Source organism: Hylobates moloch, unplaced genomic scaffold (genome assembly GCF_009828535.3).
Source record: "Hylobates moloch isolate HMO894 unplaced genomic scaffold, HMol_V3 SCAFFOLD_19, whole genome shotgun sequence".
NCBI lineage: Eukaryota > Metazoa > Chordata > Mammalia > Primates > Hylobatidae > Hylobates > Hylobates moloch.
In genome coordinates this window covers 12102533-12130403 of record NW_026652294.1, presented here as the reverse complement: position 1 = coordinate 12130403, position 27871 = coordinate 12102533, and the positions used below count along the sequence as shown (strand labels likewise).

At 50.5% G+C, this 27871-nt stretch overlaps 1 protein-coding gene and 1 non-coding gene across 5 annotated transcripts; both read right to left on the bottom strand.

The window, feature by feature from the left end:
• Positions 1–44: 44 nt before the first annotated feature.
• SEC14L2 (SEC14 like lipid binding 2) lies at positions 45–27871 on the bottom strand. 4 transcript variants are annotated; one of them, XM_058431467.1, is made up of 13 exons: positions 27719–27808; positions 25185–25260; positions 23035–23107; positions 18866–18909; positions 18102–18161; positions 17653–17841; positions 15971–16066; positions 15767–15827; positions 14581–14664; positions 9407–9513; positions 9185–9324; positions 8869–9038; positions 2880–3019 (listed from the first exon to the last, which is right to left on the bottom strand). In XM_058431467.1, the coding sequence occupies exons 2-13, from the start codon at positions 25248–25250 to the stop codon at positions 2889–2891; spliced, it is 1221 nt and encodes a 406-aa protein (XP_058287450.1). In that variant the 5' UTR covers positions 25251–25260; positions 27719–27808; the 3' UTR covers positions 2880–2888. The 4 variants fall into 4 exon arrangements, with proteins under 4 accessions (XP_031994689.1, XP_031994691.1, XP_058287450.1 ...); XM_058431466.1 differs by lacking the exon at positions 27719–27808 and adding an exon at positions 27021–27072; XM_032138798.2 differs by lacking the exon at positions 23035–23107 and having other exon boundaries at positions 45–3019; positions 27719–27871.
• LOC116459580 (U6 spliceosomal RNA) lies at positions 4128–4232 on the bottom strand. Its single transcript, XR_004245619.1, has one exon. It is a non-coding gene; the product is annotated as a U6 spliceosomal RNA (small nuclear RNA).

Here is a 27871-nt window from a genome sequence, read left to right as displayed (position 1 = left end):
ATGGGGAACACAATAGTGTCCACTCCCTAGGATGGTTCCGAGGATTAATTATAACAGTCACCATTTATTGAGTTTATTGCCAGTCTAGATGTTCGCTAAAGGACTCTCCATGGCTTACACCTGAAACCCTCCCACCAGCCTGGGACCCCGTTTTACAGGTGAGAAAATGGAGGCACAGAGAAGGTGAGTCATTTTCCCAGAACACACAGCTGCTAAATGGTGAAGTTGTGATTTGAATCCAAACAGTGTGGATCCAGATCCCGTGCTCTTAATGCGAGCTCTAAATGAGGCTAGAGGAGTGAACGGTGAGCCCCTGGAAGGTGGGTGCCTGGACTCTGGAGTCCCTTCTCAGCAGTCGCCACGTATAACTAGGAAGCACTCGCATCTAACTGGATCAGTATGTCCCCAGAATGAGCCTCTTGGGGACAGGATGTTGGATGAATTAACGAATGAATGAATCGGGCAAAGGAGACAGAGTTGGGGTTAGTGATTACAGCAGGAGGAAGCCTTCCCCCGCTGGACCTCAGTTTACCCAGGTGAGCAATGTGTGCACTTCACTAAGTCTCTGTGACTCCTTGGCGGGTATAATTGAGCGGCGTTGGAGACAATCCTGGGTTCAAATCCTAGCTATGCCGCCTACTGGCTTTTAGCCTCCCTGAGCCCCAGTTCCCACGTCTGCAAAAAAATGAGAGTAGCCAAAATTGACGAGCACTTACTTATACCAAGCTCTTAAGCGCTTTGCACGGCTTATTTCCTTTAATCTTTGCAACAACCCAAAGTATAATAGTAAGCACAGGGTTTTTGCGTGATACCCGGTAGGCCTCATTAAGAATTAGCTCTTATTTTCATCAAAGGTAGGGAAAATGAGTAACACTGGCTCCCTATTGAGGCCCCCGCTTTCAGCCCTAGGCGCCTCTGTCTTGTAGGGCTGTATAGGACAGTCCCGTCAGCAGTTACCTCAAGCGGAGCTGGGCTTGTAGGTTGGGGAGGGTGGTTCGTGGGAGAAAAGTTGGTGGGGAACGCAGCGGTCTCCTGCCCCTGAAACACCGGCAATGCTGGCGTGGAATTATTAGACAGTCCCTAAAACCACGTGATCGCTGCTCTTCCACCTCCCTCTCACTCTGGGCCCAATGCTAGCTCCGCAGGCGCTCGCCCGGACTCACACTTGGTTCGCACGGGCTGCGCTGCACGTACTGATCAGCTCGCGGGGCAGGGCCTCCGCCCTCACTGTGAAGGCGATCAGGAGCATCCTTAGTGCCCTGATCAAAGATGGCGGAAGACAACCCACCAACTGGGCCAATCAGAAGGCAAGCTGGACGTGGCCCCTTGGGAAAGCTCACGCTAGAGAGCCGAAGAGGATTTCTGCGCATGCGCCCTACCTATTGGCGTGAAAAGGCTGTTGGGTCTCTGAGGCCGTCTAAGTTTGGGCCTCTTGAGTGAGAGGCAGCGAGGAGCCAAGCGGTGGGCATTGAATTTCACTCCCTGCGCACTGAACGCTGCTTTATTTATTGGTTAATTTTCCTAACAGCGTTGTAAACGCAGGCCGGGATGTCCTGAGCGTTCTGGCAGAGGCCCGTGCAGCCTCGGCCCCTTCCGGTCCGCTCTAGCGCGGCCTTTGCCCCGAGCTCCCTCAGCTTCGCAAGATGAGCGTCCCAGGCGGGGCCGGGGCGTGGCTCTAAGGGAAAGGCGTGCCCGCCAGGTCTGGGGCCGCCTTCCCATGTTCTGTGCAGCCCAGCACCTGTGATTCTTTGGCGGGGCTCGTGGGATTGGGGTAAGGGCTGTGGTTTCGAGGCCGTCTGTGGCCGTCCCCAGCCCCTGGTCTGCGAGACGCCGGCCCCGCCTTTGGGCGGCCTCCTGCCTGGGGGGCCTCCAGGCCTGGCCACGCCGACCGGCACCTGAACTCCCTGTACGCGTTGCATGCCTCCCACAGAAATGGAACTGCTTGGTAAGAGCTTGCTCAGGCCAGTCAGGAAGCGGGTTGGCGGGCACCGCGGAACACTCAGACTGGCAAACACCCTCTCCCAGTGCTGCTCTCTTGATCCCACTTAGCATTTTTGTCTCGGGGTTGCTCACATGGAGGACTGCTTGGTGAGAGGCTGGTAGCACTGAAAGGACACTGGACGATCTGCTTTTAGCATTCACTCCCACCCCCAACCTCCCTGGCCCTCCCTGCAGCTGTGATCCCTGGGGGTCATTTCCCTTGCGCTTTGTTTGCATGGAGAACAGCAGGTGGGTACCCGAAGTCCCAGGAGGCTCTGAGTCAGTGACAATCATTAGTAATCAAAGAGGCAGGCCGTATGGCCCAGGAGTTGCCAAAGTCTCAAAGTGAGGGAGAGGCCAGCCTGTCTACCCGAGTGGGAAGACGTGTGCTGACTCAGGCCACCTCCTGAGACCTTGGAAAAGCCAAAAGCTACCCCAGCCTCAGTGCTAAAAAGTTTGGAAGAGTTTCTGATCCCCAGCGTAACTCTAGCAACCAGCTACCCTGCTACTCCTCATTGCGATCTAAACTTACATGTTCATTTAGGAGCAAGTTTCTCCCCGGCAGCTGACTTCCCCCCAGTCTTTCACTCTTTTCTAATTTTTTTCCCTGCTACCCGCCCCTCCACCCCCAGCTTCGCTGTCCCTGGACAGGTGAAGTTGGCACACTTTACAGGACAGACAGATCCTATCACAATGGCCAGCCAGCTCCTGGGGACTCCTTAGGTATTTGAGAGACAAGGAGACCCACTCCAGTCACTCTTCCTCTGCCTAACTGAAATGAAAGCTCCTGAGGTCTGTCCTCCAGCCCAGTTTCTTTGGGCTTCAGGGTTGTGCGAAAATGACTGCTACAGGGGGTAGAAATTGACAGGGAGACACTGAGGAGGCCAGGCCTGCTGTAGGAGAAGGTGTTATTTCGGGGTGCCTGCCCCCAGCTGTTTCATCTTCTCTTCTGAGGCTTTGTCTGGAAGCAGGACCTCCACAGTGAAATTGACCTTCTTGGCATGAATGAAGCTGTAGGTGTTGTCAAACCGCAGGACATCTGAGGGGAGGCAGAAACCAGACAGACATTCAGGCAGTTCTGGCAAAGGGCTTGGGGACAGTGATTTTTTTTTGATGTTTAGTGACTGAGCAAGGTAGTGTGGCAGGTCATGGGGATGAAGGTAGCCTAGGTAATGATCCTTGACCTTCTGAAACTTAATCTAGCGGGGTTGACAAGACATTCATGGAGAGAAAAAAATAGGCAGAACATGCCAAGTGCCAGATGAGTGACAGAGACCATCTCATCTGTACCAGCTTGGAAGAAGAGGGCCTGGTAGACTGAAATGTGAAACTCTTTTTAGAGGAGTTAGAGCTTGAACTGGACTTTGAAAGGAGGGAGGAGAATTAGCAGCAGCAGTAGCAGTTGTAATAATAACAATACTAGCTGTGTGTCGCAGCACTGGGTTGGTAATCTATATGTTATCTCACTCTTTACCCCAACTCTATGAGTTCAGCAGTAGTCCTGTTTTATATCTGATAAAAAGGAGGTGGTGTGACTCTGGTGCCACACAGTGAGGAAATGACAGAGCTGGAGTTTCCCTCTGGTCCACATTGCTGCGTTTGTTCTGCCTGACTTGGACCCTGGAAAACCTGGCCCTGTTCAATTTCTGACAAAAGGTAAAATGTGCAAACTTTCTGAACCAGGAATTTATCCTGCAAAAGGGTAAATGGACAAAGATGCTCGTTGCATCCCTATTTGTAATAATAAGAGATTGAGAAAACTCAAATGTTCATCAAAGGAGAATTGCTTCAACAATTTTGTATTGTAATCCATATGATAGAATACTGATATGTTTTTTAAAAAAGAGGTTAGCTCCACAGAAGTGACAGGAAACTGTCCACAATGTGTCCTGAGGCCAAAACAAGTTGCAGAACAGTATGTAAACAGTTTGTAACATTTTTGTAAACACATAGGTAAAAATACTTTTGGTTTTACTGCTTTGTCTGTTTAGACTCCCAGATTCTCTGATGATACCACTCTGGTGCTTGTCCTAATGGGAAAGTTTCCTCAAATCCTGTGATGAGTTTGACAGTTTCAAAATTCCTTCAAACATACAGTGAATGACAGACAATTCCTGTGAATATATGTGTGTGTGTGTATGTCCTGTTTTCTGTTTATTTATTTAAGACAACCTGATTGTCATCCTCATGCAGGGGCCATGCTAATTTCTGTATTGTTTCAATTTTAGTGTATGTGCTGACAAAGCGAGCACTGTATGCCCTGTTTATTATGGAAACATGTAATGCTTCTAGATGGAAGATATTTGATAGGATAATAGACATTAGCAGTGGTTTCCTCTGGAAAGAGAAAATGGGCATGCACTTGGCAGAGAAAGCTTCCACACTTTGGCAGAGGAACAGGCTGCTTTTAATCTAACCCTGTTTCTTTGAGAAGTTGTTCTATTTCAGCCAAACACCCCTTCAGGAGAACTGAATGTGAAAACAAAAACACTAGCTCTGCCCCATCCCTACCCTGGTCTTCTCTCACTGTTCCAAGCAAGAAAAAAAATATCCTGTATTTAATCCTAAGACTTAACCTTTTCCTGACCCTGGACAAAATGCATAGTTTAGACAAAGGGTAGACACACCACCCACTCTTTCCTCATGGTGTAAGGTGTTAGTCATCTATTTTTCCCCTGTACTAGAGGTCTTTCAGAGCCAATAGTCCCTCTGGCAAGAGTGAAGCTTCATCTCTGCCCTGGATGATAGAGCCTTAGCAACCAGAATCAACCATGCTGGAGGAGAGGTCCTTTGCATTCGCTGGACCAAGTACTAGGTCGATAATGACCCTGCCTAGCAAGATACTTGGCCTCAGAAACAAGAAAGGGGTTGATCAGAGAGCCACAGGCCAGAGGGAAGTGGAGTCACTGCAGCTCCAGAGTCTCCATGGTTCATTCTGACACTAATCATAGACTCACAGAGCCCCCAGACACCCTCCAGGATAAGGCTCCTTAACTTTAGTTGGGTAACTGACCCCCTTGAGAATCTGATGAAAGCGCACAGTTTGGCCGGGTGCGGTGGCTCACGCCTGTAATCCCAGCACTTTGGGAGGCTGAGGCGGGTGGATCACCTGAGGCCAGGAGTTCAAGACCAGCCTAACAAACATGGAGAAACCCCATCTCTACTAAAAATACAAAATTAGCCAGGCGTGGTAGCCCATGCCTGTAATCCCAGCTACTTGGGAGGCTGAGGCAGGAGAATCACTTGAACCTGGGAGGTGAAGGTTGCAGTGAGCCAAGATCGAGCCATTACATTCCAGCCTGGGCAACAAGTGTGAAACTCTGTCTCAAAAAAAAAAGAAAGAAAAGAAAGAAAAAGAAAGCACACAATTTTAGATTTCCTGGAGCCCACTGTAGAACCTCTGGGGCCATGGTTCCCAATGGGAAAGGTACAACCTTACCCTCTCATTCATGTATTGAAAAAATACATATTCTAAATTAGTTCCCTTTTATATCTCTTTTCTGTTACCATAGGAGAGTATATTGATTTTTAAATTATGTGTGTAGGTAGGATGGGTTATATTATCGGGATATAATATTCAGAATTTATGTATTTTGAATTTCACTTCAGAATAGTAAAGGGGACATTTTAGACACTATTTGCTGTAAAGAGGAAGTGTTTGGTCTTTATGATTTAGAACCACTGCTCTGGGGGACCCTAGATTAAGATCTGCTCTGGTCTACTCCTCTCCTTTCATTGTTGTTGTTGTTTTGAGACAGAGTCTCTCTCTGTCACCCAGGCCGGAGTGCAGTGGTGCAATCTTGGCTCACTGCGACCTCCACCTCCCAGGTTCAAGCAATTCTCATGCCAAATAGCTGGGATTACCAGCATGTGCCACCACACTCAGCTTATTTTTGTATTTTTTAGTAGAGACAGGGTTTTGCCATGTTGGCCAGGCTGGTCTCGAACTCCTGGCCTCAAGTGATCCACCCGCCTTGACCTCCCAAAATGCTGGCATTAGAGGCATGAGCCACCACGCCCGGCCATCACTTCTGTCATTTTAAGGAGAAGGAAAACCAAACCTAATAGAGACACTTGCTGAAAACACTGGGAGAGTCATTGGCAAAGCTGGACTCAGAAACCAGGCCTCCTGGTGCCTGGCTGGGCTCTTTTCACCACAGCACTGCTGACCTTTTCTACAGTGTTTCCAGTCTTCTGACCACATTGTGCACTTCTAGTGGACAAAGTCCAGATCTTTCTTTGGGAATCTTTTCATTCCTAGTTGAGTATTCTATACTCAGTAGGCCCTTGGTAAATATTAGGTGAGAAAACAAAAGCAAAATCAATTCAAACTTTGGTTCTCCTCCTCGGTAATTTAGTGCACTGGGATAAGGACCAGAGAAGCCTGGGGAAGGTTAATGTACTCTTGCCATTGGAGGCTGGCGCAGTTTTAATTTCTCCACTGGATGACTGTTCTGCTTTCCAGGGGTCTCGTGGTTCTCCAAGGGCATTGCCCTCCCACAGATGAGCTTGCAAGCTAATACTGGGTTCTCTGTGGGCTCACATCTAACCTTAGCTGTGGCGCCGGGTAACAGCTGATTCCAACTTCATTGTCTTTGTACCTGGGAAGGGGGAACGGATCCTGTGGCCTGCCTCTGCTCCTCATGGGAATGGGCAAGGAGCAGATCCCAGACAAGACCCTGCAGGCAGGTAAAGGTTCTGGTTGGGAATGTATCCAGAAGGAGCTAAAATGAATTTGGGGGTTTGCAAGCCCAAGCCTGATTATGTTAAAAGGTTCATGTTCCCTTCTTGGGCAGTGTCCTTCAGATACTAAAGAGAAGATAGAGGGGTAATGGGCAGATGCTGGAAAATGGTTTGGGGCTCTCCTACTGGCTCTGTGACCGTGGGTCAATTACTTCCCTGGTCTGGGATTCCACACTCTCTGTCACATCCAGGACAGTCAATGGCCAAGAGGTTCTGGATCAGGACTCTAGGATTCTCTGGTGTCTTCTGTCTTGATGTCTACACAAGCTACTTTGTGGGAGAACATCCCTTCTCTATGCCTCAGCTTCCCCATCCATTAAAAAAATAACTCAAGGCTGGGCATGGTGGCTCATGCTGGTAATCTCAGCACTTTGGGAGGCCAAGGCAGGAGGGTCGCTTGAGCCCAGGAGTTTGAGACCTGCCTGGGCAACACAGCAATACCTCGTCTCTACTAAAAACAAAGAAACAGACAAAAAAATTCAAGCTATATGTATTAAGTGCTTTCTCCTCTGTGGGTGACACTGTCTGGGCTGGTGCTAAGCCTTGTTCTTGCTGAAGCACACAGTATACGCCTTCTCCCCCAGGACCCAGCTGCTCACTAAGAAGAATATTCCGCCTCCCCCAGGAGCTATATGGTACCACAGAGCATCTGTGAGGAGGGGGCGGTGGAGACGAAGGGTGCCTGGGATGTGAGGAAGGAGGCAAAATCTCAGGTTGGGTGACGGTGTGGACAAGCAGAGAGGCCAAGACATCTGTGAGGCTAGTTCACATCTCCTAGTAGTGCTGGTACTGTTGTAGAAATGGGGCACAGGGCTTCTCCCATCTCCCGGCATTGTCTCCAGGATGGCCCTTCTCCCACAGGCCTCATCCTAACAATAATAGTGGTGATTGTAGTGCATTGAGTGCTTGCTCTATGCCAGGCATTATGCTAAGTGCCTCACAGAACTTATCACATCAAATCATCAGGTATCCCTGTGAGACACCCCCAGTGTAGCAGTCCGGAAACCGAAGCTTAGGTTTTGTCACTTGCCGAAGGCCATGGAGCTAGCCTTTAGTCAAGTCCAGCTCAGCTCTGATGATAAAGCCTTTGCTCTCATTGATTTTCCATTGGCTCTGACAAAAAGAAACTGGAGATTTGATTGTGGGTGTTGGGGGTGTAGGTATGGTTTTTCTGCTTATAAATGTAATATTAATACGTAGTCATCATAAAATATATTTGCAGAAATACTGGAAAAATGAAAGCCCTCCATAAACATCCTATCACCCCAGAGATAACCACTGTTAGAGTTAGCATAAATTTCCCCAGAATTCTTTTCTGTGTACACACTTCCTTAACCAAAGTGAGTACATACCATACATGCTGTGTTTCATGCTTATTTGTTTAACATGTCCCAGACACTTTACATGTCAGTTTATTCTCTTTAACATTGTATGGATGGACTGCAATTTACTTAACAGCCCTTATCATGGTCATATGGTTTACTGCCAGTTTCCCAGGCTACCGGGAATATCCTTGTTCCTGTATCTTTGTGTATTTGTGTATTTCTGCAGGATAAATTTTCACAAGTAGAATTGCTGAGTCAAGGGGAATTTTAATGGTATTACAAAGTTAAGAGAGATTAAGCACCTTTTCCAGTGTCTGTTTCCCATTCTTATATTCTTGTGTAAGCTGCCTGCTCATAGTCTGTGTCCGTTCTTTGGTCAGCCGGGAGATGAGTGAAACTCAGGGGTGAAGGCTGGACTTTTGAGCACTCCGCTTACCTTGTGATCCCATGCCCACCCAGACAGTTCTGTCTCTGTGACCTCTGGGAAGGAGCATCCCCAAGAAATATCTGTCCAGTCACAGACCCAGTTAGACCTGGACCAGAAAGCAGACGTGTTGAACCCCTGTGATTGCCTAGGACTGTGACTCACCCATACCTAGGAGTATGAGATCAAAGTCCCAGCCTGCTGTTAACCAGCTGGGTCACTATAAACAAGTCTCCAAGTCTAGATTTCTTCATCTATACGAGGAGAGGATTGAACTGATGGCATTCCACTTCTAGTTCTAACACTCAGAGCCAAAAATCCATGGAGGAAGAGGAACCTCACAGGCAGAAAGCTGGACATGGGGCTTCAAGGCATTGCCAAGGCAGAGATACTTACAGATGCCAGGATCACTGCAGGTGAGGGTCCCATCTTCAGGGACCAGGTGGGAGTTGTACCTCTGGTTGGGCAGCACCTCTGTCATCTCCCCTGCCCGCTGCCTCTCCCCCATCTTGGTCTTCAGGAAAATCCCAAAACCAACATCCGCTCCATCTGACATAAACTGCCACCTGCAGGGGACATCACCAGTTTAGACATAATTTTGTCTGTGTGTGCCCTCTCCGGGATCCTGGCACCAGGGCTTCTCCTATTCCAGCCCACCTATCAGGACCTATAGATGAAAGCTCGGGTCTCCTGGAAGGGCCCAGGCCCCTACCTGAGGACACAGCCAGGGAAGAGGATCTCATACTCCACTTGGTGGGAGGAGCCACGGGAAATCTGCACGCTGTGTTCATACTGCTGTTTCACCTGGTCTCGCACATAATACTTCTTGGGGATATCACCCCCATAGTTGATCTAGAAGCATGGCATGGAGTGAACTGGAATGTGCATTTGAGCCAGGCATCCCTGTTCACTTCCAGCCTCTGGCGGCTCATACCTTGGATTTGCACTTGGGGTTTCCATCAGGGTCAGTCATGGTGCCCCCATACTCCACAGGCACCTGGTCAGGGCTGATATGTTTCAGTAAAACCTCCTTCCAATTTGCTGGCAGGACAGGGAAGGAAGGATAAAGATGTATCTCAACGCTAGGTAAGATTTCGCCATAACCCTAGTGGTCTACACTAAAGAGGCAGAAAAAACCCATCCATCACACCCCACAACACCCCGCCTCAAATTCCTGCATTAGGAGCACAAAGTGTATGCATAGTACTGCAGGGGGTTCAGTAGGAGCCAGAGGATGGCTCTGCCCCAGGCCAGAAATCGAGACCCTGGTTCCTGTCCTCGTGTCTGAACAGCCAAGTGACCCTATTTTTGCCCTGCCTGGTTACGGTGGGAGTGAAATGAACTAAGTATCTGAGAAGGCTTTTTTGTTTGAGACAGAGTCTCACCCTGTTGCCTAGGCTGGAGTACAGTGGCGCAATCTTGGATCACTGCAACCTCTGCAACCTCCGCCTCCCGGGTTTAAGTGATTCTTCCACCTCAGCCTCCTGAGTAGCTGGGACTACAGGCACCCGCCACCACACCCGGCTAATTTTTTGTATTTTTAGAGACAGAGTTTCACCATGTTGGCCAGGCTGGTCTCAAACTCCTGACCTCAGATGATCCACCCACCTCGGCCTCCCAAAATGCTGGGTTTACAGGCATGAGCCACTGCGCCCGGCCGAGAGGGCTTTTTAAACCATAAAGTGCCTTACACATGTGAGAGTATGTTATTACCCTAGGGAGGTGATACACTGAAGTACAGCAGGAGGGGGGACAAAGAAAGGGAAGAAGGACATTCCATGCAGAGGAAACAGCACGTGTGGTGAGCAGGAAGGCCTGAATGCACATACTCTGTCCTGATTACACTGAACACTGTGAGGGTAGAATTATGTGTCTTTCCCCCACCTTCCCCTACAGCTAAGTCGTGACTTAATAAGTAAATGCATCTCTGTAGAGTCACCCCTTAAATGGATTCTTGGCTTTACCCCAGCCACCATTTCACTTCTGCTCCTATTGTTTTCAGCTGTTGAGCCACCAGTAATTTGGCTCTTTTTTTTTTTTTTTTCTTTTTATACCCAAGCTCCTTCCTGTCTAGGAGAGTTTGGCTCTAGCACAGCCAATGCTAAGAACCACTTCTGCACCAATCCAAATTCATAAATATCAGCCAGGTACAATATTTTGATACTAAAACCTGCCCATGCCTACTATATAGAGCATATATAGGCAGCACCTCCAGGCCCTGGGGTACAAGCCAGTGTCATGCTGGCTGGAGACCCATAGAAACTGTCCAGAGTCTGCCAGCCCTCAGATTTTTAGGGACCAAAGACCATGCAACTGCTGGGAACACAGTGTCTGTGGTCTTGGGGTGATTTAATCTGCACTGCTAAGCTCCAGTGACCAGCCCGAGTGAATTTCCCCCCTCTGTTGAAGATTCTGTATCTTCCCAGCCTGAGGTAGGTTGAAAGAGTTTTAGGTGTGGGTAGGGGAACAGACTGAACCTCCTACAGAGCTCTGCTGCCAGGAAACCAAACCGTCTCATGCCCATGGTGGGTGGTAGCAGCAGAAAAAACAAAAATCATAAAATCCTCTTGCTCAGCTTTTATAGTTCTTCCCCCAGTCCAGCTGGAGAGTTGGGATAAGGCCAGGAGGATTCTTCTCGTCTTACAGAGAGAATAACCGAGGCAACAAAAAGCAGAGAGCTGGCTGGGTGCAGTGGCTCATGCCTGTAATCCCAGTGATTTGGGAGGCTGAGGCAGGAGAATTGCTTGATCCCAGGAGTTCAAGATCAACCTAGGCAACATAGTGAGCTCCTGTCTCTACCAAAAATAAAAATTTAAGCTGGCTGTAGTCCCAACTGCTCAGGAGACTGAGGTGGGATGATCATTTGAGCCCAGAAGGTTGAGGCTGCAGTAAGCTGTGATCACGCCACTGTACTCCAGCCTGAGCAACAGAGCAAGACTCCCTCAAAGAAGAAAAAAGAATGCTTTTGTGGGGACCTAAATTTAAAAAAGAAAAAAAAAACAACAGCTTGAGCTTGTTGCTGCCAGAGCTAAGTCTGGAACCCAGAAGTCCTACACTTCCCTGACGAGTTCACTTCACTCCCCAGGTCTCATTAGCACACATTTGGAAAATCTCCACTTCTGATGTGTCACCAAAAGATGAACATTGTGAAGCCTTCAGAATCCCTCTTACCTACCCCCCAAGTTCAGTGCCATAGGTGGCATTCACCCTTTCATGAGCCTGTCCCAATATACCTTTTTGTTTTGTTTTTGAAACAGTGTCTCACCATGTTTCCCAGGCTGGTCTCAAACTCTTGTGCTCAAGTGGTCCTCCTGCCTCAGCCTCCTGAGTAGCTGGGATTACAGGTGTGAGCCACCACACCTGGATGCCCAATCTACCTTTCTAGCCTTTTCTCCCTCCACTCCACTTCAGCAAAACTGAACTCTGCCTGTCCCTGGCTGGTTTGATGCCTGTGTGTCCTCTTTGCTGGGTTTTGGGTCACGCTTTCCCTTGTGCCTTGATGTTGCCCCTACTTCCCTGCATATACATTCCCTGTTGACTTTCTTCTCTGCCAACCTCGTTAATCACTTCTTCTCAGTCTCCCTGGTGGGTTCGCTTTCTCTGCCTGCTGTTGACCTCGGATGTTCTCCAGGGTTCCGCCTCTGTTTCTCCAACCGGCAGTCTTACGTACTGACAAGGTTTTAGCTGCTGCTGTTATTTGATAACTCCCAAATCTCCAGACCAGAGTTTTCTCCTAAGCTTCAAACTCCGGTATTCCCAACATTTTTATATCTCACAGACTCCTCAAGCTCAACTTCAAGCTTTTTTGTTTTCCCCAGTTGAACTAATGCATCACCATCTCTCAGTCACCTCTGCCAGACACCAGGAGCTCATTCTAGATTTCTTTCTCCCTTACTTCCTACATCTAGTTGATTGAGTTCTGCTGTTTTACTTCCTATATAAGTTTTTTTTTTTTTTTTTTTTTTTTTTTGAGACAGGGTTTCGCTCTGTTGCCCAGGCTGGAATGCAGTGGCACCAATCACGACTCACCGCAGCCTCAAACTCCTGGGCTAAGTGATCCTCCCACCTCACCCTCCGAAGTAGCTGGGACTACAGGCACACACCACCACACCTGGCTAATTTTTGTATTTTTTGTAGAGATGGAGTTTCACCATGTTGCCCAGGCTGATCTGGAATTCCTGGGCTCAAGCGATCCACCCACCTGGGCCTCCCAAACACTCACAAAGTGTTTGGGATTATGGGCCTGAGCCACTGCGCCTGGCCCTAAATAATTCTTAAATCCATCCTCTCCTCTCTATCCCTATTGCCACTTCCCCGATTCAGGCTTGCAACATCTCTTGCATGGACTGTGACAACAGTGTGCCGAGATTGCACCACTGCACTCCAGCCTAGGCAACAGAGACTCTGTCTCAAAAAAAAAAAGGGGGGGGGGGGTCCCTTGAAGGTCTTTTGGCCTCTCTGGGAAGGCAGACACAAACAAATCTATAGCCTCCCTAGTAGCTGGTATGTGCCACTATGCACAGCTAATTTTTTACTTTTTTTTGTAGAGACAGAGGCTCGTGCAAACTGGTAGCCTTCGCAATCTTGCTAATACTGTGTCTCGGTTTAAAATCTGTGGTACTCTCCTGCTGAAAACTCCTCTGATTCCCAGTGGCCTGTAGTCATATCCCAGCTTCTCAACCTAGTGCCCTGGATTCTCTGGGGCCTGACTCCTGGTTCCCTCTCCAGCCTCATACCTTGTCACACCCTGCCTCACATTCTATAACAGCTGCCTCTGCCATGCTATGTAAGGTCTTTGTTCAATGCTCTTCTTTCTGCCAAGCAACGTCCTGCCTTGCTCCATCTGGCAGACTCTTACTCATTCCATAGCACGCAGCTTAGGTAGGCATCACCCCTTTCCTAGCTCAGGTGGAGTGCTCCCATGCACTTTGTGGTTTCCCCTTCCGTACATTTGCCATAGCATGCTGATAGATTTGTTTGTGTCTGCCTTCCCAGAGAGGCCAAAAGACCTTCAAAGGACCCTTTTTTTTTTTTTTTTTTTTTTTTAGACGGTGTCTCTGTTGCCTAGGCTGGAGTACAGTGGCACAATCTCGGCTCACTGCAACCCTCCACCTCCTGGGTTCAAGCAATTCTCCTGCCTCAGCCTCCCAAGTAGCTGGGATTACAGGTGCCCACCACGACGCCTGGCTAAGTTTTCTATTTTTAGCAGAGATGGGGTTTCACCACTCTGGCCAGGCTGGTCTCGAACTCCTGAGCTCAAGCGATCCGCCTGCCTTGGCCTCCCAAAGTGCTGGGATTACAGGCATGAGCCACCGCACCCGGCCAGGGCTCTGTCTTATTCATCTTTGTAGTCTTGGCACTAGCTCAGGCCTAGCACATACTATGTGCTTATCAAATGAAGCTGCTCCTAGTTTTCCCCAACTGAAAGCAACCTTGCTCCTGCAACTTCTGTGGCACCCTCTCTATGACTATTCTAATGTCTTTTCTGGTTTATATCATAGCTTTCTCTCTCTAGGTCTTTTTTTAAAAAACAAGGTCTTCCTCTATTGCCCAGGCTGGAGTGCAGTGGCACGATCATAGCTAACTGCAGCCTTGAACTCCTGGGCTCAAGGGATCTTCCCGCCTAAGCCTCCAAATAGCTAAGACTACACGTGTACGCCACTATGCCCAGCTATTTTGTATTTTTTAGTAAAGACAGGGTCTCGCTTTGTTGCCCAGGTTGGTCTTGAGCTCCTGGCCTCAAGTGATCCTTTCACCTCAGCCTCCCAGTGTTGGGATTACAGGCATGAGCCACTGCACCCAGCCTCTCTTTCTAGGTCTTCTGTCTCCTGTTATACTGTAAGTTCCTTGAGGGCAAAGACTGGAGTTTCATTCATCTTTGAATCTACAATAATGGACCCAGTGCTTGCTTCTAGAGTGTCTGAGAGAAAGAGTTCTTAGGAAAACAGACGAAGGCACTAGCTCCGCCCCAGCTTGCTCCTGGGTCCCACTGCTCCCAAACTAGCAGAGGGAGCTTTCACCCTGGTGGCTGCGGCCACACCCCTAAAGCTGGACCCGATTTAGGCTACAGACCATCCTTTGGGGTTGAGAACAGTCTGGACCACTTACCTCCCAGGACCATGATCTTCTTACGAGTGTCCTCACTCAGGAAGGGTTTGATGAGGTTATAGGCCACAGGAAACAGTTTAGGGGCTGGAACAGAGACCAGATAATGTGAGGCTGGGAGCAGTGCCCAGTCTGTCCCTAACAGCATCCTCTGCAGCACCTCCTACCCTCCCACCAGCCCATGCTGGGCCACATGTTCCCTAGGGCTGTGGAGCCCACATAGGCAGCCCAGGGTGTGTAGCTCAGCATGGGCATCTTTGAGGTCCAGCCTTCCCATCTTTATAGTGGATATAATCAAATGGTCTCTTCCTATCTCATCAGGCTGGGTGGCTCAAAGGAGGTCATAAATACTGAAAGCTCTGTGAGTTGTAAAGTAGTCTGCGTATGGGAAGGGCAGTCTTCTTTTTATTTTATTTTTTTGAGACAGTCTTGCTCTGTCACCCAGGCTGGAGTGCAGTGGCACAATCATAGCTCACTGCAGCCTTTAATTCCTGGGCTCAAGCAATGCTCTTGCCTCAGCCTCGGTGAGCTCTCAGCTCACTGCATCCTCCACCTCCCGGGTTCAAGTGATTTTTGTGCTTCAGCCACCTGAGTAGCTGGGACTACAGGTGTGGGCCACCACGCCCAGCTAATTTCCATATTTTTAGCAGAGATGGGGTTTTGCTATATTGGCCAGGCTGGTCTTGAACTCCTGGCCTCAAGTGATCTGCCCACCTCAGCCTCCCAAAGGGATTACAGGAGTGAGCCACTGCACCCAGCCCTATTTTTATGTTTTTGAGACGGAGACTTGCTCTGTCGCCCAGGCTGGAGTGCAGTGGCACAATCATAGCTCACTTCAGCCTTAAACTCCTGGGCTCAAGCAATGCTCTTGCCTCAGCCTTTTGAGAAACTGGAACTACAGGCATGCACCACCATACCCAGCTCATTTCCTTAACTTTTTTATAGAGATGAGGTCTTGCTGTGTTACCCAGGCTGGTCTCAAACTCCTGGGCTCAAGAGAGCCTCCTGCCTTGGCCTCCCAAAGTGCTGGGGTTACAGGCGTGAGCCAGCACACTAGCAGGGGCAGCAGTCTTCTGAACATGTCCTCAGACCCCCTCTTTTGGCTCACTGTTTGACCCTCCGTCTGCCCCAGTCATGTTTTTGACCCCTGTTTTCCATCTGGCTTTATCACAAGAAATTCCCAACTTACCTTTAACAACAAAAAGACGCTTCAGTGTTTCGGGATAATTTTCCTCAAACATGCAGAGGAACTGTGGAAACAAAATCACTCTTGATTCCAGCAGGCTCAGAATCTGCCCCCATCGCCTCACCCATCCCATAGGACAGCCTAGCAGAGGGGCCCACTCCTCCTCCCCTTCCCTCTGTCCCCTTCCTCCCCACCCCTGCCCCTCACCTCTCCATAGGCCTCCACAGCAGGCTTCCAGAGATGCTTGAGGCCAAGCCCCTCGCAGTCATAAATTATGGTGATGGTCTCCACCTTCTTCCCTAACTTCAGGGAACAGAGAGCAGGAAGTCTTGTCAGGCTGTCCTACTTCAGAAGCCCACTCCAGTCCAGGGCAAATGATTGCACTGTGCACCCACAGAGCAACCAGAGCTAGTTAGGGCCTGACTTAGAGTTTTCCAAATTGAGATAATCACCCCAGGCCAGAATTGTGGTCTAGGCGAGTCACTCTTCCTGCCCAGGTCTCTATGAATCCAGTACATGACTGGGTGGATCTAGATGACATCTGAGATGGCTTTGGTTCTGCAGTTTGGCCCGATGGCCTCCCCCTTCCTGAGTCACTGTGTGGTCTGTGCACGGTACCCGTAGAGCCACTTACGCCTGAGGACAGATGTTCTGTGCACCCTGAACCCTCAGGGGTGCATCCACATCTAATCCTTCCTGCATCCCCAGCTCCGCAGGGTCTCTGCGCACAGTAGGCTCTCTGTGAACATTTGCAGATGAGTGTGGAAATGTTCCTAGACTTTATGACACCATTTCACTGGATCTTTACAACTGCTGAGAGGAGGGCAGGAGGGAAGTGGCAGCTCCTGCTTATTCTTCAGTCTTTTTCTCAGTAAGGGAATCAGCTCTCTTTATCTTTTTTGATGCAGGGTCTAGCCCTGTTGCCCAGGCTGGAGTGCAGTGGTGCGATCACAGCTCACTGCAGCCTCGACTTCCCAAGTTCAAGTGATCCTCCCACCTCAGCCTCCCTAGTAGCTGGTATGTGCCACTATGCACAGCTAATTTTTTACTTTTTTTTGTAGAGAGAGGCTCTTGCCATGTTGCGCAGGCTGGTCTTGAACTCCTGGGCTCAATCTGCCCACCTCAGCCTCCCAAAGTGCTGGGATTACAGGCATGAGCCACCACACCCAGCCATCCTTATCTTTTTTAAATACAGAATTAGAGAAGCAAGAATCTGAGATCCTCTGTACCAGTGGTACCCAAATACTTGCTCAAGGATGGGTTGGTCCACAATAAGATTTCACTGGGTCCCCAGATAAATCAGAAAAATAACAATAATGTAGTGAGTTTTTTATGAAGCTAAATTTATTCAATTTAAAGGACTCCTTTTTTTTTTTTTTTTTTTTTTGAGATGGAGTCTCTGTTGCCCAGGCTGGAGTGCAGTGGCACGATCTTGGCTCACTGCAGCTTCCTAAAGGACTGCTTTATAATCTGAGATTATTGCCATTCTTATAGTTTTGGGTGTTAATGATGGCAACAATAGATGGTCATTGTTTTAAAGTCCTTACATGGCAAAATAGACATTTGGGAATATTCTAAAACTTGGAAATGTCACTGGTCTAGGAAATCCCAAAGCCTGGGCCTCGGCCAGGTCCAGTGGCTCACACCTGTAATCCCAGCACTTTGGGAGTCCGAGGTGGGTGGATCACTTGAGGTCAGGAGTTCAAGACCAGCCTGGCCAACATGATGAAACCCCGTCTCTACTAAAAAAGTTTTAAAAATTAAAAAAAAAAAAAAAAAGTCTGGGCCTTCACCCTGAAGCTGTGCTTATATTCCTGTGTGACATCCCTGCTTCTGCTGGAATGCCTCTGCTGTCGTCAACTTGTTTCTAGCCACGGTGGTCCACTCACCTTTGTGGTCTGGCGGGCACACTCCTGCAGAAGCAGCTCACACTCCCGCATCTTGGTCCTGAGCAGGTCCTGTTTGGAGGCTGAGAACAGCAGACCCTTGGCATCCAGAGGTCCAATTATGTCGTACCAGACTGGGCAGCCATCCAGGTCATAGCCACACATACCCCCTGACAGATACTGTTGGATCACCTGGGCAAAGACACAGAGGAGCCGCCTGGTCAGCAGGCATCCATACCTTGCCTGGACCACAGGGCCTTACTCCAGGTTCATCAGTATCTTTCTCTACATCCCTCCCCTGGGTAGCAACAGATGCCCATTCTGGAGACCATCAGGGCTCAGTGGGCATTGTCAGACCTTTCCTCTAAGGATCCAAATCCAGTGGATCCAGGACCCAGGTTGTGGGTCTGAAAGGCTTAGCATAGGGATGAGGTGGGATAATTTGTGCTCACCTCTGGAGGCTGCCAGCTAATGATGTTGTCAATGTCCTTTTGCTTTCGGAACTCCACATGCTACAAAGATACAATGGGGAAATTTTTAAAAGGAGGGATGGACAGCCGGGCATGGTGGTTCACACCTGTAATCCCAGCACTTCGGGAGGCCAAGGCAGGTGGATCACTTGAGGCCAGGAGTTCAAAACCAGCCTGGCCAACATGGCAAAATCCTGTCCCTACTAAAAATGGAAAAATTAGCCAGCTGTGGTGGTGCGTGCCTGTAATCCCAGCTACTCAGGTGGCTGAGGCATGAAATCACTTGAACCCGGGAGGCGGAGGTTGCAGTAAGCCGAGATCGCGCCACTGCTGCACTCCAGCCTGGGTGACAGAGCGAGACTCTGTCTCCAAAAAGAAAAAAAAATAAAACAAAAAGCAGGGATAGTGGGGGAGGTTTAATAGGCATGTAGCAATAAGCGACAGCGTGAATGGACCACCAGATCATAAGTGGTCACCCGAAGGCATTAGGCAGGAATGGAAAAGAAAGCCCTGCCTGTTTTAGAGGTCTTAGCAGAACAGATTATCATTCTTGGCTGGCCCAGAGCTATGAAAGCCTGTGTTGTCAGGGAAGGGAATGCAGTTTGTCCCAGAGGGATAAGGCAACAGTGGTCGGCTAATACTCAAAGCCAAAAGCTGTGATTGGGATGGGAGGTGCGGCAAAAGAAGTCCACGCGAGGAGTGATTCTGATGGGGAGGAACTGAGGCAACAGCCAAATGTGTCTCACCTTCCGGAGCATGGCCTCCGACTTCTGCAGGTCGAAGCTTCTCGCTGTAACAGGGAAATAGTTGTGGTCACGGTTAGGTTAGCAGGACTGGGTGTCCAAGGATGGGGAGATTCCCATATTCCCACGATAGGGCCAGTTCCTCTCAGTCATCTCTCCAGCTAACCCTCAGACCATCCCACAAGCAGAAGCTAACATGAGAGCCTTTACTGAGAACTTCTGGGGCACCACAGGCCCCAGGTTTGTGAGGAGAGCAGGTCAAAGTTCAGGGCAGCTGGGGGCAGCCATTGTAACTTCAGGGTCAAAAGAGTTTTACTCCAGTGGTTATAATCAAGTTAAAGGTCTCCCCTCATCTCAGTGAAAATGAACCCTGGATCCTCTTATCATTTGGCCTTCCCCCTTGCACAAAGTTTATCTCCTCCACAGTCTCACATCCAATCCTGAGACCTTGACACCACAGTTCAAAGATGGACATACCAGCCTGGGCAATACAGTGAGACCCCGTCTCTCCAAAAAAAAAAAAAAAACTAATTAGCTACAGGTGGTGGCATGTGCCTCTAGTCCCAGCTACTTGGGAGGCTGAGGTGGGAGGATTGCTGGAGCCTGGGAGGTGGATGTTGCAGTGAGCTGAGATCTCGCTACTATTCTCCAGCCTGGGTGACACAGCGAGATCCCGTCCCAAGAAAAACAAAAAACAAAGATGAATATAGCTGCCCCTGTAATCTGTGGCAGAGCTGGCAGAACATCCCAGTGGGATAGAGGGGTTGATGAGCCTCCACCCAACCTTGTCATGTCCTCAAAGGGCCCACACTTTCCCTAAAGCCACACAAAGGGCCTGCCTCCCAGGGCTCCTGACAAGTTTCAGAATTCAGTTTCACCTGGGTCACCTCTTTACGCATGATGCCCCCAAAGTTGTCCTGCTCAAGCTTGAACACAAAGACCTCACTGACCCCCAAGACCACTTGCTCCAGGTAATCATAGCTGCAATTTGCACTCAGCTGATTGATACTGAGTTGAGATTCATTTCAGAGACACTCAGAGAGTAGGATTGCCTCCTTAGCCTCATGCAACACTTCCAAGACTGGAAAATTCTGTGCTGTCACCCTGCATCTCCCCTACCATCGTGCTGCCCATCCTTAGAGCCTTTACGAAGCCCCACAGCTTGGTCTGAAGTCCGTGCAAATAACTTCCCTTTGAGTGTTTTCCAATTTTCCAGAGCCCCCTCAGAGTGTGCTCTAAGAGCCACGCAGAGTCCCAAGTGTTGTCTAAGAACTTTCTTTTTCTTTTCTTTCTTCTTTTTTTTTTTTTTTTTTGAGACAGAGTTTCGCTCTTGTCATCCAGGCTGGAGTGCAATGGCGCGATCTCGGCTCACTGCAACCTCTGCCTCCCGGGTTCAAGCGATTCTTCTGCCTCAGCCTCCTGATTAGCTGGGATTACAGGCACATGCCACCACATCCGGCTAATTTTTGTATTTTTAGTAGAGACGGGGTTTCACCACGTTGCCCAGGCTGGTCTCAAACTCCTGACCTCAGGTGACCCACCCGCCTGGGCCTCCCAAAGTGCTGGGATTACAGGCATGAGCCATTGCGCCCAGCCTAAGAACTTTCTTGGCAACAGGCACACCCTTAACTCAGGTGGAGCTTATAGGCACTGAAACCCCCAAATCCTTTTCACCTGTGCCACTGCTAAGCCTCCATTGCATACGTGGAGAGGAGAGACCTTAGATCCTTCCCTATCAAATTTCTTCTTGTTACAGTCAACTTCAGTCCATCCTTTAAAGAGTTTTGAGATCCAGGTTCTGATCAATTTTGCCATCTGACCTATGAACTGTCCCTCCCAGTTGTATGCCTCTGTGGATTTGGCATCTAGATTTGCTGACAGCCGTGGAACCTGGGCCAGACAGGCTGCCCTCTGGACTGTCACCGGTCCCTTAACCATTGCTCTCTGGGAGTGCCAAGCACATTCCCTGACTCTGCCGTTATGAAAATCAGTCCCTTCTCCCGGGCCCATAGGCTCCCTCAAGAGATTTGACCAATGCCACACCCATCACAGGTGCTGGACACATCCTGGCAGAACTGAATCTCACCCTTTTTTGTGTGCTGCCGTGGCAGCATGGGACAGCTTTTAGAGGAATATCTTCTGGGTTTGCATCCCAGCTCTTCATTTCTCTACTTGACCTTGGATAAGATACTGTACATCTCTGACCAAATCATCTGATAAGCTAGAAACACTTGGAAGATGCAAGGCACTGTCCTCTCGTGATGGGGGAGCTGGGCCATGAAAATGAGAATCCTCCATAGGAAGGACACCACTATTGTGAGAAGAACCCTTATCTTCTTAGGGAACAGGAGTGGTGGCGAACTGTGAGCCCCTTATCTTGGGGAGGCTGTCTAGTTAACCCTTATCTGCCAAGGCCCAACATCCAGCATCTTCTGTGAGGGCTCTCCCAGAGTTGCCACCTGCTCCTGGCAGTACCACACCTGAGGCTTCCCCGTGCCTGCTTGAGGCCTCTCCAAGCTCCTGCTGCCCTGGTCAGGGGCAACTCAAAGCATGGCTTGGGGCACTGCAAGAACCCAGCTCAGGAGCAGCTGTCTGGGTGGTGGTGGTTCATTCATTCCCTAGACCTGTAAAATGCAGAGACTCAGACCCGCTCTGCCTCCCTCCCAGGGCCTCCACCACTTCCTTGTTTTATCCTGCTGTCTGATCCTTCTTGCTGGGGCACCCAGAGCTCAGCCTCAGTCAGGGGGAAGCAGAGGAGACTTGCAGACCTGCTCTCCATGCCTGGAAGCCAGCAGAAAACTGAAGCCCTCAGTGGAGAAAGGGAGGGAGAGGAGCCCCAAGCACACACCTAGGTTAGGGACAGACATTCTGCCGGTGTGTGGCTTTTATGAAAGGTCTTTGTCAGATTGAAGGAGAGAAAGAGAAAAGGCTTTTTTTTGTTTATTTTGTTTTATTTTCTTTAAGACAGAATCTTGCTCTGTCGCCCAGGTTGGAATGCAGTGGTGCGATTATAGCTCACTATGGTCTCAAACTACTGGATTAAGTGACTTCCCACCTCGGCCTACTGAGTAGCTGGGAATATAGGTGCACGCCACCACACCCAGCTAATTTTTTTTTTTTTTAAGTAGAGGCAGGGTCTTGCTATATTGCCCAGGCTGGTCTTGAATTCCTGAGCTTAGGTGACCCTCCCACCTTGGTCTCCCAAAGTGCTGGGATTACAGGCATGAGCCACCATGCCAGGCCTTGGTTTTTTGTTGTTGTTTTTTGGGTTCTGGTTTTTTCTAAGGACAAAAAAAAAAAAACCCAATTGAGATTCATATTAGGTTCTGACCAGGCCTGAGTTCCTGCCCAGGAAATGTGAGGCACAGATGAAATGCAGAGGAGACACTTCCTCTGTTGTAAGAGGCTGAGCTTGGCTTTAAGGAGCAGGGGTGGCTTCCTGGAAAGGATACTGGCCTGGAGTCTGGAGTCCTAGATTTCTGCCCTGATTCTGCTTCGCATTAACTGAGTAACTTCAGGTAAGTCCCCTCCCCTCTCTGAGCCTGTTTTCTCATCTGGCAAATGAGAATGACCACATTTCTTTGAATGACCGCCACTGTGAGGGGGTAAGTTGTGCCTGAAGTCTGAGGCTCCCCAGGAATTGGGAGACCAGCTGCCAAGACCCCTGGCTGGCCCCTGCCTCAGTAAGAGAGCTGTGTTGCTCTTCAGTGGCTCTCAGAAACCATGCTTCTCCCCCAAACAGCAGCTCCCTAGTCTGCTGGATCGTTTTGCAACTGGCCCTTTAAGAAGGCTACTCTCTTCCCACTCTCTCCACCCACCTGCTTCTAGCTGCAGCCCTTCAGCAAATGCTGGGCCAAAATTTCCTCCAGCCTGAACTGATTCCACTGCCACCCCCACGCTGCCCCTCCACCCTCTCTGGGCGGTGGACTGGGGTAGGGGGATGGGATGGAAGCTTTTTGGGGAAAGGGGCAAGTGACACTTCCAGAGGCTCCTGGATGCATCTGCCCTCAGATGCTTATAAGCAGCCTCTCAGGAGCGTGCCAGCTCTATGAAATTTCTGGAAAGAAAAGGAAAATACATCTCTTCACCTGCCCCAAGACTCCTAGGGTATGCATGTGCATGTCTTTATGTGTCCATAAAGAAATAATAGGGCCAGTCACAATGGTGTGTACCTGTAGTCCAAGATACTCGGGAGGCTGAGGTGGGAGGATCACTTGAGCCCAGGAGTTTGAGGCCAGCAAGACCCTGTTTCAAAAATAAAAATAGGCCAAGGCGGGCGGATCATGAGGTCAGGAATTCGAGACCAGGCTGGCCAACATGGTGAAACCCCGTCTCTACTAAAGATACAAAAAAAAAAAAAAAATTAGCCAGGCATGGTGGCACATGCCTGTAATCCCAGCTCCTTGGGAGGCTGAGGTAGGAGAATCGCTCGAAACTGGGAGGTGGAGGTTGCAGTGAGCTGAGATCTCACCATTGCAGTCCAGCCTGGGTGACAGAGTGAGACTCCGTCTCAAAAAAAAATAAAAATAATAAAAAATATATATAAAATAAAAATAACGGCCGGGTGTGGTGGCTCACGCCTGTAATCCTAGCACTTTGGGAGGCTGAGGTGGGCAGATCACCTGAGGTCAGGAGTTTGAGATCAGCCTGGCCAACATGGTGAAACCCTTAGCCGGCGTGGTGGTGGGAGCCTATAATCCCAGCTACTCAGGAGGCTGAGGCAGGAGAATTGCTTGAACCTGGGAGGCGGAGGTGGCAGTGAGCCGAGATTGCACCATTGCACTCCAGCCTGGGTGACAGAGCAAGACTCCATCTCTAAATAAATAAATAAATAAATAAATCACTTGAGACCAGGAGTTCAAGGCAGCAGTGACCTATGATCATGCCCATTGCCTGGGCAGCAGAGTGAGACCCTGTCTCAAAAAAAAAAATTTAAAATAATAGGGCATAATTTGTGCTTTAATATTTTAGGATATTATTCTACACCACACTTTGGGAGGCCAAGGCAGGCGGATAACTTGAGGCCGGGAGTTCGAGACCAGCCTGGCCAATGTGAAACCTAGGTCTCTACTTAAAAAAAAAAAAAAAAGGGTTACTTTTTTTTGAGACAGAGTCTCACTCTGTCACCTAGGCTGGACTGCAGTGGCATGATCTTGGCTCACTGCAAGCTCCACCTCCCAGGTTCATGCCATTCTCCTGCCTCAGCCTCCCAAGTAGCTGGGACTACAGGTGCCGGCCACCACGCCTGGCTAATTTTTGTATTTTTAGTAGAGACAGGGTTTCACTGTCTTAGCCAGGATGGTCTCGATCTCCTGACCTCGTTATCCACCCGCCTCAGCCTCCCAAAGTGCTGGGATTACAGGCGTGAGCCACTGTGCCTGGCCCACCTCCACTAATTTTTTTGTATTTTTAGTAGAGACGGGGTTTCACCATATTGGCCAGGCTGGTCTCAAACTCCGGACCTTGTGATCTGCCCACCTCGGCCTCCCAAAGTGCTGGGATTACAGGCATGAGCCACTGTGCCCAGCCTACTTTTGTTTTTTGGGGGGACGGAGTCTTGCTCTGTCACCCAGGCTGGAGTGCAGTGGCGAAATCTCAGCTCACTGCAACCTCCACCTCCCAGGTTCAAGCGACCCTCCCACCTCAGCCTCCTGAGTAGCTGGGATTACAAGTGCCCACCACCACGCCCGGCTAATTTTTGTATTTTTTAGTAGAGGTGGAGTTTCACCATGTCAGCCAGGCTGGAGAAGAGCTGGAACCAGGACCTGGGCTCTAGAGCCTGGTGGTGGTTTGAAGAGACTCTTGTCACCCTAGGTCAGGCTGTGCCCCTCAGGTTCCCCATGCACTGTGTCCCTCCCTCAAGTTGCCTAAACTGTGGTCTGCAGGGACCTGCAGGGTCCACACTAGGGCATAGCAGGGGCCAGGACTCTGGTTCTACACTTGGCTCCGCCTCCGACCACCCACATAGCTGGGGCCTTTCTCACTTTTTCTTCAGCCCATTTCCCCAACTCCATTAGCAGAGCAGATTTCTCGAGTAGATGGAAAAGGCTGTGGGCCAAGGGTCAGCCGACCTGGACTCTCCCCTTTTCTCTGCCTGCAGTTTGTTCACTGTGTGGCTTGGAACAAGTCACTTCACCTCTCTGAGCCTCAGTGTCTTTATCCACTAGGAGAGTTGAGCTTATGTCATTGCCAAGGGCCCTTTGGCGCTAAAGGTTGGACACTCCAGATGCCCCGATTGCCAAGGGCAGGGTTTTCAGAGGGTGCCATTCTGTTGCCCAGAACAAGCCCCTGCTCCAGCCTCCCGCAGCCCCTCTTCCCTCACCTCGGAGCCAACGCAGGAGAAAATAGTCATCGGGATTCGGCAGGGCTGGCAGCACATCCTGGACATTCTCCCGAAACTGTAGGGAGAGGCATCGGGGTGAGTGGTAGGGCCCACCCTGACTGCTGCCCTCTGCCCAGGACTCTCCACTGAGATCTTTGCTGGACCCCTCTTTTTTTTTTTTTTTTTTTTTTGAGATAGTGTCTCGAACTGTTGCCGAGGCTGGAGTGCAGTGGCACGATCTCCGCTCACTGTAAGCTCCCCCTCCCGGGTTCACACCATTCTCCTGACTCAGCCTCTTGAGTAGCTGGGACTACAGGGGCCTGCCACCATGCCTGGCTAATTTTTTGTATTTTTAGTAGAGATGGGGTTTCACCGTGTTAGCCAGGGTGGTCTTGATCTCCTGACCTCGTGATCCGCCCATCTCGGCCTCCCAAAGTGCTGGGATTACAGGCGTGAGCCCCCACGCCCAGCCAACTGGACCTCTCTTTAACATGGTTCAACTCTGCAGACACTACCTGGGCACTCATGCTACCTGGAGCACTGTCTTCTCAGGGGGTGCCAGGTAGTAGGGCAGGAAGTGGGAAGGGAGTGAGACACTGCCCCTGCCCCATAACAAGGGCTCCCACACACCAATCTGGGGGCAGGCAGATGTGTTCCCAGCTAATCGTAATAGTAGGCACTCTGATACAGACTACAGTAAAAGCTGTCAGTTTACCAAGCATTCCCTGTCACCCAGCGCTGATCTTGGCACCGTAGCTTATTTACTCCTCACTCACAACCCGTAGAAGTGTTGTCCCCATTCTACAGACGAAGGAATTAAAGTTCAGAGAGGCTAAGTAACATGCCCAAGGTCAAACAGCTAGTCATTAGCAGAGCTGGGATGCAAACCCAGGTCTATCTGAGTCCAGAGCACACACTCTTTCCACCATGGTCTTCTGCCCCATGGAAGAGTGAGGAGTTTGCTGGGGAGCAGAGGGAAGAAAGAGGTGGTCTCACACGGCTTCCTATAAAACATGGCATTTGTGCTGGGCTTGAAGGACTTCAAAGGCAGCAGGGGGAGGGAGGTGGGCAACTCACGTGGAGGGAATGGTTCCAGTAGGGGAAGCCAGGAAGCGGGAAAGTGCAGGTAGTGCCAAACAAAGGAGGTGGACAGTGACCTCAAGGGACAGCCACACCTATCTCCAACCTCTCACTCCCTGGTAGGTGAACAGGCCCCCATATGCCCTCCCTGAGCCTCCTGCTCCCAGCCATTCACCTTTCCCTGGCCACTGACCTAGAGGGCAGTCCCAGAGAAGACGAATGAGGACTGGCCACCTCTGCCCCTTGCCTAGGTCAGCCAGGGACTCAGACCATCCCACCCCACAAAGCAGCTCCCAGTGCACCAGGGAAACTGCTCCTCCAAACTGCAGGCATGAAGCTACCCCTCTCTAAGGACCCTAACCAGCCCCTGGTCTCCAGTTTAATCACCACCTAATCCCTTCTCTGCCTGACCTCTCCTGCAAGTCAGCAGTAAAATCTGAAGCCTCCCTGTCCAGCCTTCCTGGGATGGGGGAGGCCCAGCCTGGGACAAAGGCTTCATGGAGCTGGTGCCTCCCCACTGCTGCCAGTGGCAGGATACATCTGCCCCCACCCCACCTTTCCCAGCCGTGGAAAACTCCCCAGCTGTGGAGCCTCCAAATCTTGGGGCCAGATCCAATCGGCTCTTGCCCAGAGAAGAGCTGACCTCCTCACTCCCCAGGGGTGACAAAGAAGAGATTTAGTTGGTGAAGAGGAAGGTCCAGCCCTCGAACTGTTGCCCCCTCCTTGTCACAGGTGCCAAGGCAAAGCCAGCCTCACCTTCTTGCCTTCTGAGGAGCATAAACCTTAAGTCCTGAGCCAGGCAGGGGTCTGGGATGCAAGACAGGGGACGGCTGGTCTCAGCTCAAACTAACACCAACCCAGTGCGTCATGGGGGGAGCCTGGAAGTCACACATGGAGGTGTTCCCTTCAACATCATCTGGTCCAACCTCCTCATTCCATGGCATCAAGGAGCAAAGTGAAGGGCAGGGTTTTGCCCAAGGTCGCACAGCGGCTTGGTGCCGGGGCAGGAGCTATCCAAGTCTCCCAAGGAGCTCCAGAGCCCTTTCCATCGTGCCACTGCCCCTGCAAGAAGAAAGCCTCCCGGAAATGGGAGGAAACTTGGGCCCCTGCCCCTGCCCCTGCCCCAGGGTCCGGCTGCCAGTCCCGAGGATGAATGTTGCCTTTGTGCCCTCAGCGGCCTCCGGGGACTCACAAGCAACCACTTCTCCCCAGGTGGCACCGCCACGGCTGCTCGGAGCTTGGGCAGGGGGTGGCCAAACTTCCTGGGACCTTGAGGGTGGCAGAGGGAGGAAGGAGCCATCCGCGGGCGCGGGCCAGGCTGGGGCAGCCGTCTCTGCTCCCTCCGCCGCCCGCCACGGACCCTCGGCCCCCACCCAGCCCCATCCCTTCTCGCTGCCGCAGGAGGGCGAGGGCCACAGCCCGAGGCGGGAGCCCGGGCCAGGGCTAGGGCTCACCTTGGCCAATGCCTCCTTCTGCTTGGGGCTCAGATCTCCGACTCTGCCGCTCATCGTGGCTCAACCGCGGGGATGGGGTTTGCGGGCGGGAGGCGGCGGGTGCGGCAGCTGATGGAGCACAGACTCGTCCTCGCCGCCACCCGGAGTAAAGTC

Bases quoted from the DNA above. Each gene is read 5' to 3' on its own strand.
- SEC14L2 (XM_058431467.1), bottom strand. From the start codon at position 25,250: ATGTCCAGGATGTGCTGCCAGCCCTGCCGAATCCCGATGACTATTTTC. The intron at 17,842-18,101 runs GTGAGCACAAAT...GTCTTTGCCCAG, and splicing joins TTAGCTGGCAGCCTCCAGAG to GTGATCCAACAGTATCTGTC. The intron at 9,325-9,406 runs GTATGAGCCGCC...CCATGCTTCTAG, and splicing joins ACCCCAAGTGCAAATCCAAG to ATCAACTATGGGGGTGATAT.